This window comes from Acomys russatus, chromosome 12 (genome assembly GCF_903995435.1).
Source record: "Acomys russatus chromosome 12, mAcoRus1.1, whole genome shotgun sequence".
NCBI lineage: Eukaryota > Metazoa > Chordata > Mammalia > Rodentia > Muridae > Acomys > Acomys russatus.
In genome coordinates, this window is record NC_067148.1 from 113,052 (window position 1) to 129,899 (window position 16,848).

Genomic DNA, 16,848 nt, shown 5'->3' on the forward strand with positions numbered 1-16,848 from the left:
CAATCCTATTTCTATAAGTCATACTCAGAAATTATTTACACCCCTGAAAAAGCAAGACTGGAAGATAGACAGAGCCTGGACTGGTTCTCTCCTGAAATAAAAACAAATTTATTTCTTGTACCCAAAACCCTAATGATAACATTTCCAAGAACCTTATTACTTTTTTGTACTAACTACACAGAAAACCAAAAATGAGTGATATATTCGGCTTTTTTTTCTTCTTTCTGGTACCAAAGTAAAAAAGTATTCTAAAGTCTATAGCAAATAAAACAAACAGACAAACAACTACATCCATTGCTGTAAATTTACATTCTACCTCAGTGTTTGAGGAGAACTGCTGGAAACAGGAAGTGGTGGCAAAAGGAAGGAAAAGTGGAACTCACATTATTAGGAACTAACAACAGCAAGTGTTCAGTGGGGGCAGGGTATAAATTAAGTAATCAACAGCAACATGATCAGGACACATTCAACAACATGGAACCATGTGCACCAGCTTCCTGTGACTTTGAAGTTACCACACTCAGGCCACCCTGTTCCCACTATTCACAAAGGAGAAGAACATGCATAATTTAAAGTCAGAAGTATTTTCCATGCTAGTTACTTTTTGTAGATATGTATGATTTGGCTTAACGTGACTTCTTTGAACTAGCCCAAGAATCATATCGTGCTGGGCACTTACTATGTGAGATACTGAGTTACTTGCTGAGAGTGTAGCCACATCAAACAAGCATGTTCTATGCCAAAAACTAGAATACCACGTAACAAAGTGCTGAAGGTCTCGTCTTGGATAGGGAGTGCAGAAGATTTCTTTGAGTGTTTATGAGTTGTAACAAATATATAAACAAACAATGCCTCATGTGACCTGAGATGTATAGACGCTATATCTTTGCAACTGGTATACTGTCTAAAGTGGAGACTTAGACTCTAAGCACCACTTATCAATTTCTCTTCTTTTTGTGAAGTTTTGCTGAAGTTCTTAATTCTAAGCATTGTGTGCTACTGTGCACTACTAGGTGTTTTACCTCTGGCATTGCTTCAAACAATGTTCGTCTTCGCTTGGTAAACTCTTTCATGTCAGTCAAGATCTCATGCTTTACTTCTGGAGGCAGGCAGCTGAAGTCCTCAGACTCGATATCTATGGCATGAGGATTATGAAAGAATTCTTCCTATAAGGAATAAAATGTTAACATCATTAAATTTATGTTTACTCATTTAGTTTTATTCACTGTTATGAACACTCACTGTGTTTATACAATAAAACAGCTCTATGTAATCAACAGACAGAAGTATAATTCTGTAATAGGCATCATAGTAAATAAACAGATGAGGAATAAATCCTTTCATTTGTTCATTTACTCCAAAGCCAACCACTTAAAAGGTAATTATCACCACCCTGCTCTAAGACTCTGAGTACTGTAGTAACTATGTGCATGAGTGCCCTAATCTTAGGAGCAGAACAAGGCACATCAACAAGTAAATAAATAAGCAAAATAATTGTTAGAACATCCAGCAGGCTGATCTGATGAAAGTAATCAGGGAAACAAGAAGGAAAACAGTCTTATAGGTTAGATGGGAAAACTCTGCCAGACAGATGTCCTAGGAGGGATTTGAAAAATACCAAGAAGCTGATGGGTATGGGGATCCTAGGCTGAGAAAGAATACGTGTAAGTATCATGACACAAGGACAAGACTTGTGGATATAAGCCATTCTTATAATGACATCAGTTTAATATTTTTAAAGAAAATAATGCCTTAAAGAAATGAATTTGTCTACATCGCACAGCCTGTGAACAATGAACTCCTAACCACAAGATCCACAGCCTTAAACAACACCACTTTGCTGACACCTGCTACACAGATAATGCAGAGCCTCAGGAAATTGAAAGAACATGAGGTTTTAGCTGAAAAGTCTTCTACCAGACATACCAAAACAATAAGACATTGGTGAGTCAAAGACTGTTATCTACTACCATAACAAGCTTGAAAACAAATGTTCATTCAAAAAACTTGTACAATGGGGGCTAAAGAAATGGCTCAATGATTACGAGTACTAGTGCTCTTCTAAAGCACCTAGGCTTGATTCCCAGAACCCCACATGATAGTTCACAAACATGTGTTCCCAGGGATGTGATATCCTCTTCTGACCTCCACAGATTCGGCATGCTTGTGGTGCACAGATGTACATGCAGGCAAAACATACACATTAGAGAAAAAAAAAAAAAAGTAAATAAATCTAAGAAGAAGAAAAAAAAAAAAAACCAAAACAAAGCTTGTTCAAGACCCAGGAGTGTAGTGCTTTATATATAACTCCAGCATTTGAGAGATGGAGGTAGAAGGACTGCACATTCCAATCTGTGTGACTTCAGTGTTTAAAGATCTATCACATGAGCAGGGTCTTTGACTCTCTTCTTAACATTCTTCCCTTGTAGGTACTGCCCTGAAAACAGGTAGCCAAGAATGTGGTGGAATGGAAACTATAAAACTCCAAAACAAGGCAACACAGGTCTTGCCGAGGATCTCCTTTTGATGTTTCCCCCTGGAACAGTCCCCGTGCTAGGAAATAGCACAGGCCACATACAGGTTACATGAAATTGTAGCATGCAGCCTCACTGAAGTCTAGCTGACAGCCAAAGCCAATCACCAGGCATACAGGTGAAGGAGCCCAAGAAGTGACTTTAGTCCCAGCTATATCCTAAAAGCATCTATATGGAAGATCCCAAGAGACAAACAGAAGCCTGGCCTGATCAACCCCAAGAGTGTGACAGATATGATAAAAAATGGCCACTTTCATACCACTAAGTTACATTGTAAAAATATAATCAGAACATATGCACAGGCATGAATATACACAAGTATATGCATGCATATACATCTTACATAGGGGAAGGCCTTAAATATGCCAAAAATTTACAAGTTATTTTAAAATATAAAGACAGTTGGGATTTTTTTGTTTGTTTGTTCATTTGTTTGTTTTTGCTTTTTTTTTTTTTGTGGCACTGGGGATTGAATCCAGGGTGTCATGCATATAAAGCAAGCAGTCTATCACCAAGTTGCATTCTTGCCCCCAAGAAAATATTATTATAATCTGCATGAGCATGTATTATTATTTACTTCTTGAGTGATCAGTTGCATCTAAAAGAATAGATTACTTTAAATATACAGGAATGTATAATGAAGCTAGACATGGTACTACATAACTTTAACCCTAGCACATGGGAGGCAGAGGCAGGCAGAACTCTGTGAGTTCGCGGTAAGCCTGGTCTCAATAGTAAGCTCTAGAACAGCCAGGAATACATAGAGAAACCCTGTCTTAAAAAAACTCAAAATAATTAATAATAATAATAACAATAATAATAACAGGAAGAAAGAAAGAAGCACATAATGCCAAATCCAATATACAGTACATGGAATGCATGGGTAAATGTAGATTTCACATATACACATCCATACATACATACATACATATATATGCAGCATATATATCCTATACATGTACATATATGCAACCAGAAACACACATAGTAAAAGAGGCCACTATCTTTACTTCTTATTGGGAAACCATCATAACTCATAAGGATCAGTCATTGTCATTTTAGGTAATGAAACCCATTCTGAATTCCCATGTTATTGAGTACCTGCAAAGCTTGCTTTTGATCCATTCTTGCTTGCCATTGTTTTTCATCTTCCTCTTCTGAACTATAAGTCAAGGAAATAATTTTAACATCTATGAATTTTAACAAATACAAACATTTCTTGAGCTCAAGGTCTACAACAGTGAGCACGAGGAGAAGACTGTGGCTCCAGGGTCTCACTGTCTGGCCAGGGACACATGCAAACAAGCAACTGCAGTAAGAACAACTAACTCCCTCCACAAGGAAGAGAAGGTTGCTAAAAGTAAGTTAAGGAGTAAGTCATTTAAAAAGCTTCAGAAAGTATGGTGGTTTCCATGGGATTAACCCCCAAAGACTCATATGTTGGAACATTTGGTACCTAGTTGGTGGGACTATTTAGTAAGGATTAGGAGGTGTGGCCTCATTGGAGGAGGCATGTTACAGGGGTCAGGGTTTGAAACCTTAAATCCTCCATCCCCAGTACACTGTATGCCTTCTACTTAAGGTTCTAGATGTGAGTTCTCAGCTCTTCACTCTGCCCTAATACACTCTAACCCTCTGGAACCCTATGCCCAATTAAACACTTTCTTTTATCAGTTGTCATGGTGTTTTATCACTGAAATAGAAAGTAACTAATAAAGACATTGGTGGATTTGCTATGAATAAAGAAAAGTGTTCTAGGTCCATGAACTGAGTTCTACAACCATCTGGAAACAAGGAAAGGAAAACCCACCAATGACAGTGAGGAGACCAGAGGATGAGGTTGAAGAAGAGTGATTAAAGGTATGAAAGTTTATGCTGAAGAAATGACAAGTTATGCCAGGCATGGCAATATAGGCCTGTAATCCCAACACTGACAAGGCTACAGCAGGAAGATTATAAATTCATGGCCAGCCTGGACTATACAGCAAATTCCAGGCCAGATAGGATGTGTACTGAGAATTTGTTATTTTAAAAAGAAAAAAAAATCAGCCAGGTGGTGGTGCACGCCTTTACCCCCAGCAGAGACAGGTGGATCTTTGTGAGTTCGAGGCCAGCCTGGTCTACAGAGTGAATTCCAGGACAGACAGGGCTACACAGAGAAACATTGTCTCGAAAAAACACGGCAAAACAAACAACAACAACAACAAAATAACTCAAGAAGTTTTATAAGAAAAAACATGACAATATCAGAATTTGGCTTTAAGTAGATTATAGAGGGCCAAGCAGACTGTGGTAGGAGGTGGAGAGTTGTGACAAACGCATAGGATCAAGAACAAAATGGAAATAAATTTTGGCACTATTAAGATACCTGAGAGGAGACAGTGATGACAACAATGTAGAGAAAAAGACTAAGACTGAGAGGCTCGAGTCAAAGAAAAGCTGTCTGACTTCTGGTCCTCCAGCAACACTCCCAACACAGACACCTTGAGGGTTAACCACCAGCAGAGCATGACTCATGGAAAAACTATAAAGAAGCAACTAGAAAGCTATCAGGAATGCAGGTCAGCAGGACAAAGTAGTCACACGAGCAGAAGTCAAGAACACTGAGGAATGATAAGTGTCCACTTGTCTATCAACAAGGACATCGTATATGGTAATTTAGCCTGGTGGTGAGAGAGATGAAAGGAAGCTAAGAAGCAGGCAGAGTCAAGATGAATACAAAAAGGCGTAACCACATATGATATGAAGAATGAGGGATACTGAGAGTTAAGGGTTTAAGCATGGGTAGGCGGGGGGTAAGAGAAAAGGTCAGGGTATAGGTAGGATAACCAAAGGTATCTTTAAAAAAAAAAAGAATCATATAGAAACTTAGTACTAGGGTACTGGAGAGATGGCTTAGTGGTTAAGAGTACTGTCTGCTCTTTCAGAGGTTCTGAGTTCAATTCCCAGAAACCTCATGTTGGCTCACTACCATCTTTATACTAGGATCTGATGCCTTCTTCTGGCATGTAGGTATGCATGTAGATAGAGCACTTATATATACATTAAACAAATAAATCTTTTTTTAAAGGTGTTCAAAACACAGTACTTTGTAAGTTAGTTTAAATATGTAATTTTAAAAAATAGGAGTTTGAACATAGATAGTCCATATGGATGGACAGTCATCCTAGAAGACAGAAATATTAAAGAAAAAAATCTCAGTGCAGATAAGGAATACCTTGGTCAAGAAGCCCTAGAGGTCTCCCTAATGCTGAGATTACAAGCATTTGGTGCCAGTATGCACAGCTTTTCATGTGGGTGCTGGTGATATAATTTGGCTCCTCATACTTGAGTGGCAAGCCCTGTCCTACTAAGCCATTTGCCCAGCCCCTGAAGTGATATTCCTTAGCAGTTAAACATTTACCTATGTTTTTCTTCCTCTTGTAAAGGTGGCAAAACATACATGTCATCCTCTCTTTGAACTTGAGTAAGACTGGGTAGTGCTTCATTTCTGGAAAGAATACATAACTTTCAACAAAATCATATGAAATGCATTTTGAGTCATTCCTCTTTTCCCACCAGCTATACAAACCCAGCTCAAGGACAGTGCCCAACCCCTCCTAGCCTGAGTCTCTCGTCACAGCTAACAACCACGTGGAGGGGAAAAGAAAGCTTTCTAAAGCAGTGAGCCACATAGTAGAGTGCCTACCACAGCATGTGAGGCCCTGTGTTCAATTCCCTAGAACGCTTAAAAAAAAAAAAAAAAAAATATATATATATATATATATATATATATATATAAAGCCTAGCATGGTGGTGCACACCTTTAATTTCAGAACTCGGGAGGTAGAGGCAGGCAGATCCCTGTGTGTTCAAGGCCAGCCTGGTCTACAAGGCGAGTCCAAGGGACTACACAGAGAAACTCTGTCTCGAAAACAAAACGGAAAAGAAAAAAAAAAAAAAGCAGTAAACTAGTTAATTAAAAGGGGAAGAAATGTGAGAATTCCACACCCCAAGTCCAGTGGCTTACCCCTCTCCTGACTTCCTCCTATTTGAGGCAAACAGAGAGACTAGCAGAGGCCAGTAAGTGTCTGCAGCCACTGCGCACCACTCACCTTTTGCTTCTGAAGGCAGTTTTCAGAGCCTGTCTCTTCAGAAAGGTTTTGAGAAGCTTCTCTGTAGTTCTTCTTGAGTCAATGAATGCAGAATCCTTCTTCTGCCTTCTCTTTGCCTAAGAAAATGAAGCGTGTGGGGGGTTTCAACTCTGACGATGGTCTCCTAAGAACATTCCACCATCTGACGTTAGTGACAACAGCTGTTCTAGTGTTTCCTTCTTAGTGCTGTCAATAACCATCATCAAGTTTTGGGTTGTACAGGACACACAGAGCACTTGCCTAAATATCACCTATACACAGCATATCTGATAAGTTATTAGCTTATTGTCAGTTTCTTGTAAATATACTTTAATATCACCAAGAATCTAAACTTTATACAAATTATTCCAAAATCAACTTAAAATAACACAAAAATGCAGTACACATATATAATTCTGTCCCCCCAAATTCAAGATAATATTAGAAGAAATCCTTAGCATGTATAAATGACATTCTAATAGTTGTCTAGCTGAGTGGACAATTTCACAGAGACAGTGCTGCTCTGTGGAATGCATTTTAGAGGATAGTCTGGTCAAGTGGTCTTTGTTGTTGTTCTGAAAGTACTTTCTTGGAGGATTTATTCACTGTATTTCCCTGTCACCAAAGAACCTCAAATGCACTTTCAGAGAGACACCTCTTAAGTAGGTGGTCCTTAATGAGCAACAGCAGCCTAGGCCAACCTAAGCAGATACTCTAAAGAAACTATTTTAAGAATTCTAGTAGTTTCAGTTAATAGTTAAATTTGATCATTACATGTATTATAGACACATGTAAATGTTTTTAAAAGAGAAACTGTTATAAGCTTGGCATGGTGGCCTATGCTATTAATCACAGGTAGAAGCAGGTAGATCTCTGTGAGTTCAGGGCCAACCTGGTTATACGTAGGGAGTTTCAAGCCAGCCAAGGCTTCATAGAAACACCCTGTCTCAAAAAATAAAATAAAATAAACAAACTATTAAAGATAAGTTTTTAAAAAACAACTGTAATTAATTGGTTACATGGCAAAACTTCTCATTGAAAACATAAATAAAAGCAAGACAGTGGTGGCACATACCTTTAATCCAGTACTCGGTAGGCAAAGACAGGTGGATCTTTGAGTTGGAGGACAGCCTGGTCTACAGCGTGAGTTCCAGAACATCCAGAGCTACACAGAGAAACCCTGTGCTGAATGGCGCCTTCCCAAAATGAAAAAAGAAAACGTACATACAGGCATACTTATACAGACTGAACAGGTATTATAGTCTAAAAATATATCCATATGCATATACATTTATGCATGGAATAACAATTCAGGGGAAAAGAGGCCAAGAATTTGAAGAAGACTGCAAGGGATAATATGAAAAGGTTTAGAGAAAGAAAGAGGAAGGAAAAATGTTGCAACTCAATTTCACAATAATAAAATTGCTAATGATGTCAAAAGAGAAAATAAAATCAGATGATATTTACCAGGGTCTGTTTCTTTAGCAGTGGTGCTTCACCATCAAAGACAAAAATAGGGCGAATACGAAAAAACAAGAGTTTGCAGAGCCGGTGGAACAACGTGAGAAGATGAGCATTTTCTATCGCATTCCCATGGCGATCTCGGACTCCTTTAAGTGCTTGGTTTAGCCAAATACTAATATCTGAGAGAACCAGTAAAGGAAAACAGTTTGGAATTCCCAACTTCATCCTCAAAATTTTAATATCCAAGACACTGACTGAACACACCATCATTTGTGTGAAGTTGACACACAACTGGCCATGATACAATCTACCCCAAGTCAGCTAGCTTTTCTTTGGTTCCTCACTACTTTCACATACTGAACCTTAAAATCATGGACAGATGCACCCCTTGAAAACTCTAATGGCAAAGATAACCTCTTCATATGCCTAATCTAAATTTAACATTTGTATGAGTTTACACACATATGTATGTATGATGACATGAAAATAGTATTTGGGAGGGAAAAGGAGGTTGGAAGAAGGTAGAAAATACGAACAAAGTACAATGACATACATATCAGAATATGTCAAGGAAACCTACTATTTTAAATACTAACAAAAAAATTTAAAGGATTTTGTAATGAAAATGCCTTCTTTAAAAAGAAAGTCCTCCCACCAAACCTGGAGATGGAGCAGATTACTTACATATTATGCACAAAGCCCTGGCTTCAGGTGTTAGCATTCCAAAACAAACAAGTTAAGCAAGACTGGTGACATGCAACTGTAATCTCAAGACTCAGGAGGACTGTGGGTTACAATCCAGCCTGGACTACACAGCAAATGCAATTCTGTCTCAAAAACAAACAAACAAACAAAAAGTCAAGGTTCTATAGAGAATGTTAGGGAAAGTATCACACATTTCTGGAATTTGACCGAACTTGTTAGCTATTATAGGTACATGACGCCTGTAGGCTTACCAGACCTAAAAGTACACTGAGGTTTGCCAAGACATCTTTTAAGAAGAACTTTTTGATGTTTCTCATTGCCTTTAAGATAACACACACAGATCCTTCATGACCTAAAAAAATCTGTAAATGATCTATCCTGTGCTCATATCCCGTCACATGTTAAGCCACTACATTCCTAATGTTAGAAACTACTCAGCTCCTTCCTACCACAAAGGACTTCACTGTGTCCTACTGAGTCTCAAATTATGTGATATTTCCCTGGCCTCAATTAGCACTTCCAGAACTATACCTCTATGAGACGTATGATTTCTTTTCCAGCAAGGATATCTATTTTAATGTGACATTCTATAATAGGAATATTTAAAATTAATTTTCAAAATTAAAAAATATGGATTTCTTCCCATGTCATAATATTGAGTTGACCTCTTTCTATATATGTTTTTAATTTATTCACTTTACATCCTGATTAAAGCTCCCTCCCTCCCTCTTTCCCCCTTCCCCCTTGCCCTAGTCCTCAGGACCGGGAGGGGAGAGGCACCAACCAAGAACCATGCATGTAGAAGACCTAGACACCCTGCTCAGATGTAGTTGATGGGCAGCACAGTCCCCTTCTGGGTCCCCTAATATAGGGAGTAGGGCCTACCTCTGACTTGGACTCTGGTACCCACTCATCGATCACTTTTCCCCTGGTGGGGTGGCCTTACCAGTCCACAGAGGAAGAGGATGCAGGCAGTCCAAATGACACTTGATAGGCTGGGGTCAGATGAAAAGGGAGGAGGGCTTCCCCTTTCTGAGATGTATATGGCAGAAATATGAGCATCTATCACTCAACAAAAGTGTGTACCTTTATGGAGTATACTGTCCAATAGAGGAAACACAAAGCTTGTGAGTAACCATGTTTATGTAAATCACTTCTGTTTGCAATGCATTCCCTCTATAAGGCTTAACATATTACAGACAATATATATTATTTTTTAAAAGTATGTACATTGTCTATCACTACCACAAAGTTACCTGTAAATTTGTGTACTAGGGCAATATTTATTATCTTAGCTAGGGTTTCTACTGCTGTGATAGAACACCATGACGAAAAGCAAGTTGAGGAGGAGTTTATGTGATTTACACTTCCAAATGCCAGTGCATCACTGAGGAACATCAAGGCAATAACTCACACAGGGCAGAAACCTAGAGGCAGGAGCTGATGCAGAGGCCATGGAAGGGTGCTGTTTAGCGTCTTTCTCCTCACAGCTCAATCAGCCTGCTAATAGAACCCAGTACCACCAGCCCAGGGATGGCACACAATAGACTGGGCCCTCCCCTGCTGGCATAATGTTCTTGTGGACTCTGTACAGTTTGCCCCTATTCATTCAAATGCTGATTTCTCTACCTCGCTATCTGAATCAATCCAGACATTGCATTGTGATGTTTATCCTAAGTATCTCCTGTTTCAGTTTGTGTAAACATGTCACCATTTGTTCTCTGTGGTGCCAATAAAACAAACTAACCCATGCTGAGCAATAACACAGAGAATAGAGTGGGACATCCTGACCCAGTGAGGGGAGGAAAAAGAGGAGGAAGGAGAGGATGAAGCCAAAAGAAGACCAGAAAACATCAGGAGAAATGAACTCGACCTAGGATATGATTTAAAAACAAGTATAAAGTGGGAAATCAGAATGGGAGGAAAGTATTCTACCATTAAGGTTTAAGATGGAGTAATTATTGTACAGCACTGTACTATAGGCTAATTAAATAGATCCTGGTCTCTCTGTGTGGTTATTTGGGTATAAAGCTGGTTAAAGCAAAACCACTGATTTCACTAAAATAATAATTCAATAATATCCTTCAATACTCCCCCATGAATCAGTAATTAAGAAAATGCCCTACACCCTTGCCTGATCCTATGGAGGTATTTCCTCATTTGACGCCCCCTCCTCAGATGACTCTTAGGCCAAGTCGACAAAAGAAACATATTTATTGCTATATATTAGAGTGTTCCCATGCAAAAAAGTATATCCAAGACCCTAGAGAGATGCATCAAACAATACATTTTTGAACAAGACAAATACACCCACAGTGATTCACATATTTAGATGCACATATTCTAAAAGGAAAACTGACAATAAAAGAATTGAAACTTCATTTAGTGTCAAGAAAAAAGGACAGAAGAGTGATCGTGGGTTTGGCACTTCAGTTATAGAAGGCCTATATCAAGAACAGGGCTGGTATGATCAAAGTATTCAAGGAGAAACCTGATAGAAAGAGCAGCAAATACAGAGCCACTTCTACGAAGGTTTTCTCTTCTGGCGTGGAGGGGCGGAGGGAGTGGGGAGGGGTTGAATGATGATATATAGCTTCCGAAATGACTTAAGACTTTAGAAGACATGCAAAGAATCAACTGCAAGGAACGTAGTTTTAAAGAATGTTACAACAGCTCACATGAAAGGAGGGAATCATGATGGCATGTGTCAGACAAAAGTGATCAGAACCAGCATCCATCTTAGACGAAGTGCTCCACCAGTCAGCTCTGTATTACCCTGACAGCTGCCCTTGCCCCACAAGTCAGCTCTGTATTACCCTGACAGCCACCCCTGCTCCACCAGTGAGCTCTGTATTACCCTGACAGCTGCCCCTGCTCCACCAGTCAGCTCTGTATTACCCTGACAGCCACCCCTGCTCCACCAGTGAGCTCTGTATTACCCTGACAGCTGCCCCTGCTCCACCAGTCAGCTCTGTATTACCCTGACAGCCGCCCCTGCTCCACCAGTCAGCTCTGTATTACCCTGACAGCCGCCCCTGCTCCACCAGTCAGCTCTGTATTACCCTGACAGCCGCCCCTGCTCCACCAGTCATCTCTGTATTACCCTGACAGCCGCCCCTGCTCCACCAGTCAGCTCTGTATTACCCTGACAGCCGCCCCTGCTCCACCAGTCAGCTCTGTATTACCCTGACAGCCACCCCTGCTCCACCAGTCAGCTCTGTATTACCCTGACAGCTGCCCCTGCTCCACCAGTCAGCTCTGTATTACCCTGACAGCCGCCCCTGCTCCACCAGTCAGCTCTGTATTACCCTGGCAGCTGCCCCTGCTCCACCAGTCAGCTCTGTATTACCCTGACAGCCACCCCTGCTCCACCAGTCAGCTCTGTATTACCCTGACAGCTGCCCCTGCTCCACCAGTCAGCTCTGTATTACCCTGACAGCCACCCCTGCTCCACCAGTCAGCTCTGTATTACCCTGACAGCTGCCCCTGCTCCACCAGTCAGCTCTGTATTACCCTGACAGCTGCCCCTGCTCCACCAGTCAGCTCTGTATTACCCTTTATAACTGAGAGAAACCCAATATCAGAGTTAAGATAGCTCTTAACTCTGCTATCTGTGAGTCTAGGACCTAAAGCTTCTAAGAAAAGATTAAACCCCATATTCCTGAAACATTAATCACATTGAAGTAATTAATCCCTTTTCACATTTAAATTAACCATGGCTTATCACTTCTTGTGGAAGGTTGAGAGTTCCAACATGAAATTCTTAGGAAAAAACAAAAAAACAAAACATAAAATCAGACAGGCTGAAAGTTTTACACAGTTTGATTCATCAAACTTCATCACACATGGGACAAAACTAAATTCTTGAAGAGCTAGAAAAGTTAAAGTCTGAAGCAAAGTCAAGGCTTGCTTTACAGCTAAAACTCAAAGACTCAATAATATTTGAGAACACAAGGGAACTTTCCTTAGTCCTGGAGGAGTGTGACTAAAAGCTATGTTAATCCATATTGGTATGTGCTCATTTAGTGTATTATCTCCCTGATACTGGTAATGCATTATTGTATGTTAAGGTCTGTAAGAAAAAACAAAAACACAAAACCATCATTTCTTAAATTATTGACACAGACATAAACTGTTTAAATAGGACACTCAGCTATCTACATAGTCTAAAACCCAAACAGTTTATTTGGAGAAAGTTGTAAGTTAATAAGCATTAAATAATTGTGGATGAGCTCCGTAGTAGCAAACAGAACAAAAACACCTAATTCAGATATCATAATCCTCTCATTGATAATATATTAATTATCAGTATGTTATAATATTAATATAGAAGATTGTTACAGAAGTAATTGGATAAGTACATTACACATATGTGATTGTATGCTGAATCCTTCACACTTTACTTAAAGGACCCATTATTTCAGAAAAGCTTAATAACCTCATAAAAATAACTCTAAACCCTAAATGAGACTCAGCCATTTGTAGATTATCTACATGGCTTACTTTCCCCACCATGCCTGAATGATAAAACGCTTAATTTCCTAATTCTTTATAGGTGCTGGAAGAGAAAATAACTTAAATCCTTGATGGTGTTATCAGCAGTAGTTTTTCTCAAAGATGGAGATGGAATTCTGGCGTCTCATACACCCTCAGAAAGTGCTCTACCAGGACTAAGCTGAAACCCTTTGATGAAAACTTAAGAATTTCCTCACTAAAAATTAAAGAACAAATAATTCAACATTCCCTACATTGCAGTGACAACGATAGACCACTAGGGTGCGTTTACAAAGCTCTTCGGGTTACCCAACTTACTGTACCACGTGTAAAAACTGCTAAGACAAATTTTTATTTTTTGTCATTGGTGTATTTGCCATAAAACGTGATTTCTCCAAAAGTATACGTTCTCCTTTATTTATAAGCTGGGTACACAGTAAATAACTGATTCATCAGTGGCCTCTTTACTATACTTTACAGAATACCATGGTATGACCCCTTCACTCACAAGCACGCATGCACCCTCAACAATTATTTACGAATCTCTCTAGCTCTCATTAAAAAAAAAAAAAATAGTGCAAAGGTACCTCCGGCTTCTGAGATGAAAGAGGCATCGTAAAAGGAGTCCTGGAAACCGGGCGAAAAGGCGTTATGAACGCCTGTAATCCCAGCACTCAGAGGCTAAGGCAAGTAGATCTCAGTGAGTTCGAGGCCAGTCTGGTCTACAAAGCAAGTACAGGACAGCCAAGGCTACACAGAAAAAAAAGTCGTGGAACAAATGAAAATAACAAAATTTCATAATTACTATCACATAAACAAAACAAAATAACTCCAAAGACAGAAAATTAAGCATTCATCACAGGAGCTGGAGGAGACAAATTCACTATACACCATATTAATTTTTATTCCAAAAAAAAACAAAAAAACAAAACAAAACAAAAACCCCAAGAGTTAACTATTCACAGGCAGTACCTCGGAATTCAGTACCTTGTTCTCTCTACGCTGACCGCCCACACAGAATAAGTTCTCAGATTTACAGTACTACAGAGCGCAACGCTATTCCAAATTTTATTATCTAAATTTCCTTATTCTCTTCGGCAGAAGCCACTCTGCAGTGAGAAGTAAAACGCGAGGGTCTGCCCTAGGCATCGTGCAGGCACTCGTGCCACGCACCGGCGCTGCGTTAAGGATACCCACGGCCAGCACCTTGCCCTCCAGCGCCTCCGGGCTGACTGGGCGGCCGGAGCACTCCAGCAGCTTCCAGAGCCCCTGAACTCCCATGGCCCAGGCGCGCGGAGCCGCCCGGGCAGAGCCTCAACCGCAAGCGGAAAGAGCCGCTCCACTCACGCAGAGCCCACCGCTTTCCAGCCGGAACCGCGTCTACAAGGAGGGGCATGAAAGAAAAACACCAGTCACCCCGCTGTCACTTCCGGAGCGGACCTGGCCTCCCGGAAGAAAGGCGCGCTGTAAACGTGGCGGCGGTAGGAGGAGCAGTAACCCTTCAGTTAAATGTTGGCATGCCTAAAAGAAGAACTGTGCCGGCGATGCTAGCCGCCAACCTCCTGCTGACCACACGAAAGGAAACCTCTTGGCCTTCGTCTAACTGAATGTGAGGTTTAGGAGTCCCGCGTTGACACTTGACATATAAATCCTGCGCCAGAGCACTCCGGAAGTCAGTGCAGGGTTGCGACCCAATTTTCATTCAGTGATTCTATTCGGCTTGCTGTTAGGCATAAAAGGTATTTGGCTTTCTTAATGGAGCGATGTCCCCTCTGTGCATTTTCACTATCAGTCGCCCCATTTCCCCTCCAGCTTTGCAGATTTGATGCCAGGTTTTGGGTTAGACGAGAAAAGAAGAGAAAGGTGATGTTACAACATGCAGTAACTAGGTGGCAGCACAACGCAGTGTTTAGCTTTGATTTTCCTCCAGCATCTGAAACTTAGAATTGCACTGCTATAGTAAGAAATGACTTTTGGCAGAGTAGGTCTAGGAAAGACCAAATACGCTCATGCTAAATCAAATCCAGCCCTAAGCCTTTGATTAGCACTGTGGAGATCACGTGTCTTCAGATATTCTGTCCCATCATCTGGAAAAAGTTAAAAAGAACAATATTTTACTGAGCAGAGTTTGTGTGCAAAGCACACAGCATATAGTTGTTCAGATTTGATGTACAGTATTAGAATTATATTCAAACCCAGTAAAAAGATCCATAAGAAGTAAGGTAGCCAGACTTGGTGTCATTAGCATCTAGGAGACAGGCAGGGATATTACAAGTAGTGACCCACACGGCCTGTCTGAGAAAAAAGAGGGAATAAAAGTAGATAATTTCTTAAAAGAATCATTTGCAACAGAAGTGTATACGAAATCAAATTTTAGCAAAAACATATATGTCCAAACAGATGGTTTACAATAGCCATGTTTACTTGTCTTAGTCTCATCTTATTTTCCACTGGGCATAAGTCTCACAAAGTACCTTTAGCATTTCCTCAGGGTGTAAAATTATGAATTTTTCATTTTAGTACAGTTGTATTTTACTTAGGGCAATATAATTGCCTACTTAGTTTTTATCACTTCCATCAGTAGACTATAATTTTTTGAAATCAGTATCAATACTGATGACTGTTACATCCCTTATTTGTAGTACATGTAGCACTTGTAGAAGTTCATAAATGTTGCTTAAATGGCCTCTTAAGTCTCTTGTTTGATGCTCTCCAGAACATTTTGTCTCCTGTGGAAAATATTTGGATTAGAGGTCAGGCATATCTTATCTGGACCATGGAATTCAGGTCAGAATTCATGTTGAATTCAAAATGCACATGTTGAATACATAATTCCAAGTACTTTAGAATGTGCCTTAGCCAAAGTGATGTTTAGAAAGTGACTTTCATAATAATAAGGCCATTTGGGGGTACTTAGCAAAACCATTGTGTTTAACATAGTCATGATCAGTGAGAGACCACAAACATTCAGACACGCTAAGTTCACAGATTTGATTCCTATCGCCATATAGATGCACACTGAGAGACTATCAAAGTAGCATTAAAGCCAGTATAACTGCTATCCTTATATAAAGAAGGAGTTGGAACACAAACTCCAAGGATGCCCATGAATAAAAGAAAGGCCATGGGAGGACAAAAGGGGTGACCATCTGCAAGTCTAAGAGACAAGAAACCAAACTTGCCAAGATTTTGTCTTGGCCTACCGAACATGAGGGGAAAGAAAGAAGACGAAGGAGGAGGAGGAGAAGAAACACTTGTTTTTAAGCAACCCAGTATTTTATTATGAAAGTTCTAGCAAAGCAATATTCTCTGTAATCCTAGGCAAGATGCTTCATCAGTGAAAGCCTCAATTTTAGCTGGCACATGTCAATACCACCAACTTCTGAGGTTGCACTGAGTTTTCACATGAAAACATCTAGTAACTGATGGTGTTAAGAGCAGGATTTTTGTTTTAATTTTAAGTGAAAGATTGGCAGAGTAGAACTGCTAAGAGTGAAACTGAGTTAAATAGTACCGTAGATCTTGGAGCAGTTGCCTAC

At 40.0% G+C, this 16,848-nt stretch overlaps 1 protein-coding gene across 3 annotated transcripts in view; it reads right to left on the bottom strand.

Annotated features, from left to right (window-relative positions):
• Window positions 1–14,720, bottom strand: part of Ercc5 (ERCC excision repair 5, endonuclease) — a 34,027-nt gene extending 19,307 nt beyond the window's left edge. The window contains exons 1-6 of one of the 3 annotated variants that reach the window (XM_051153757.1): window positions 14,516–14,720; window positions 8,114–8,289; window positions 6,629–6,744; window positions 5,938–6,024; window positions 3,636–3,696; window positions 1,023–1,166 (exon numbers count right to left, since the gene is read on the bottom strand). In XM_051153757.1, coding sequence (XP_051009714.1) covers window positions 1,023–1,166; window positions 3,636–3,696; window positions 5,938–6,024; window positions 6,629–6,744; window positions 8,114–8,289; window positions 14,516–14,705 — 774 coding nt within the window. In that variant the 5' untranslated portion in view covers window positions 14,706–14,720. Of the gene's footprint in view, window positions 1–1,022; window positions 1,167–3,635; window positions 3,697–5,937; window positions 6,025–6,628; window positions 6,745–8,113; window positions 8,290–8,794; window positions 9,448–14,502 lie in introns of those variants that run through there. The other 2 variants (XM_051153758.1, XM_051153759.1) reach the window with 2 other exon arrangements.
• Between the last annotated feature and the right edge of the window lie 2,128 nt (window positions 14,721–16,848).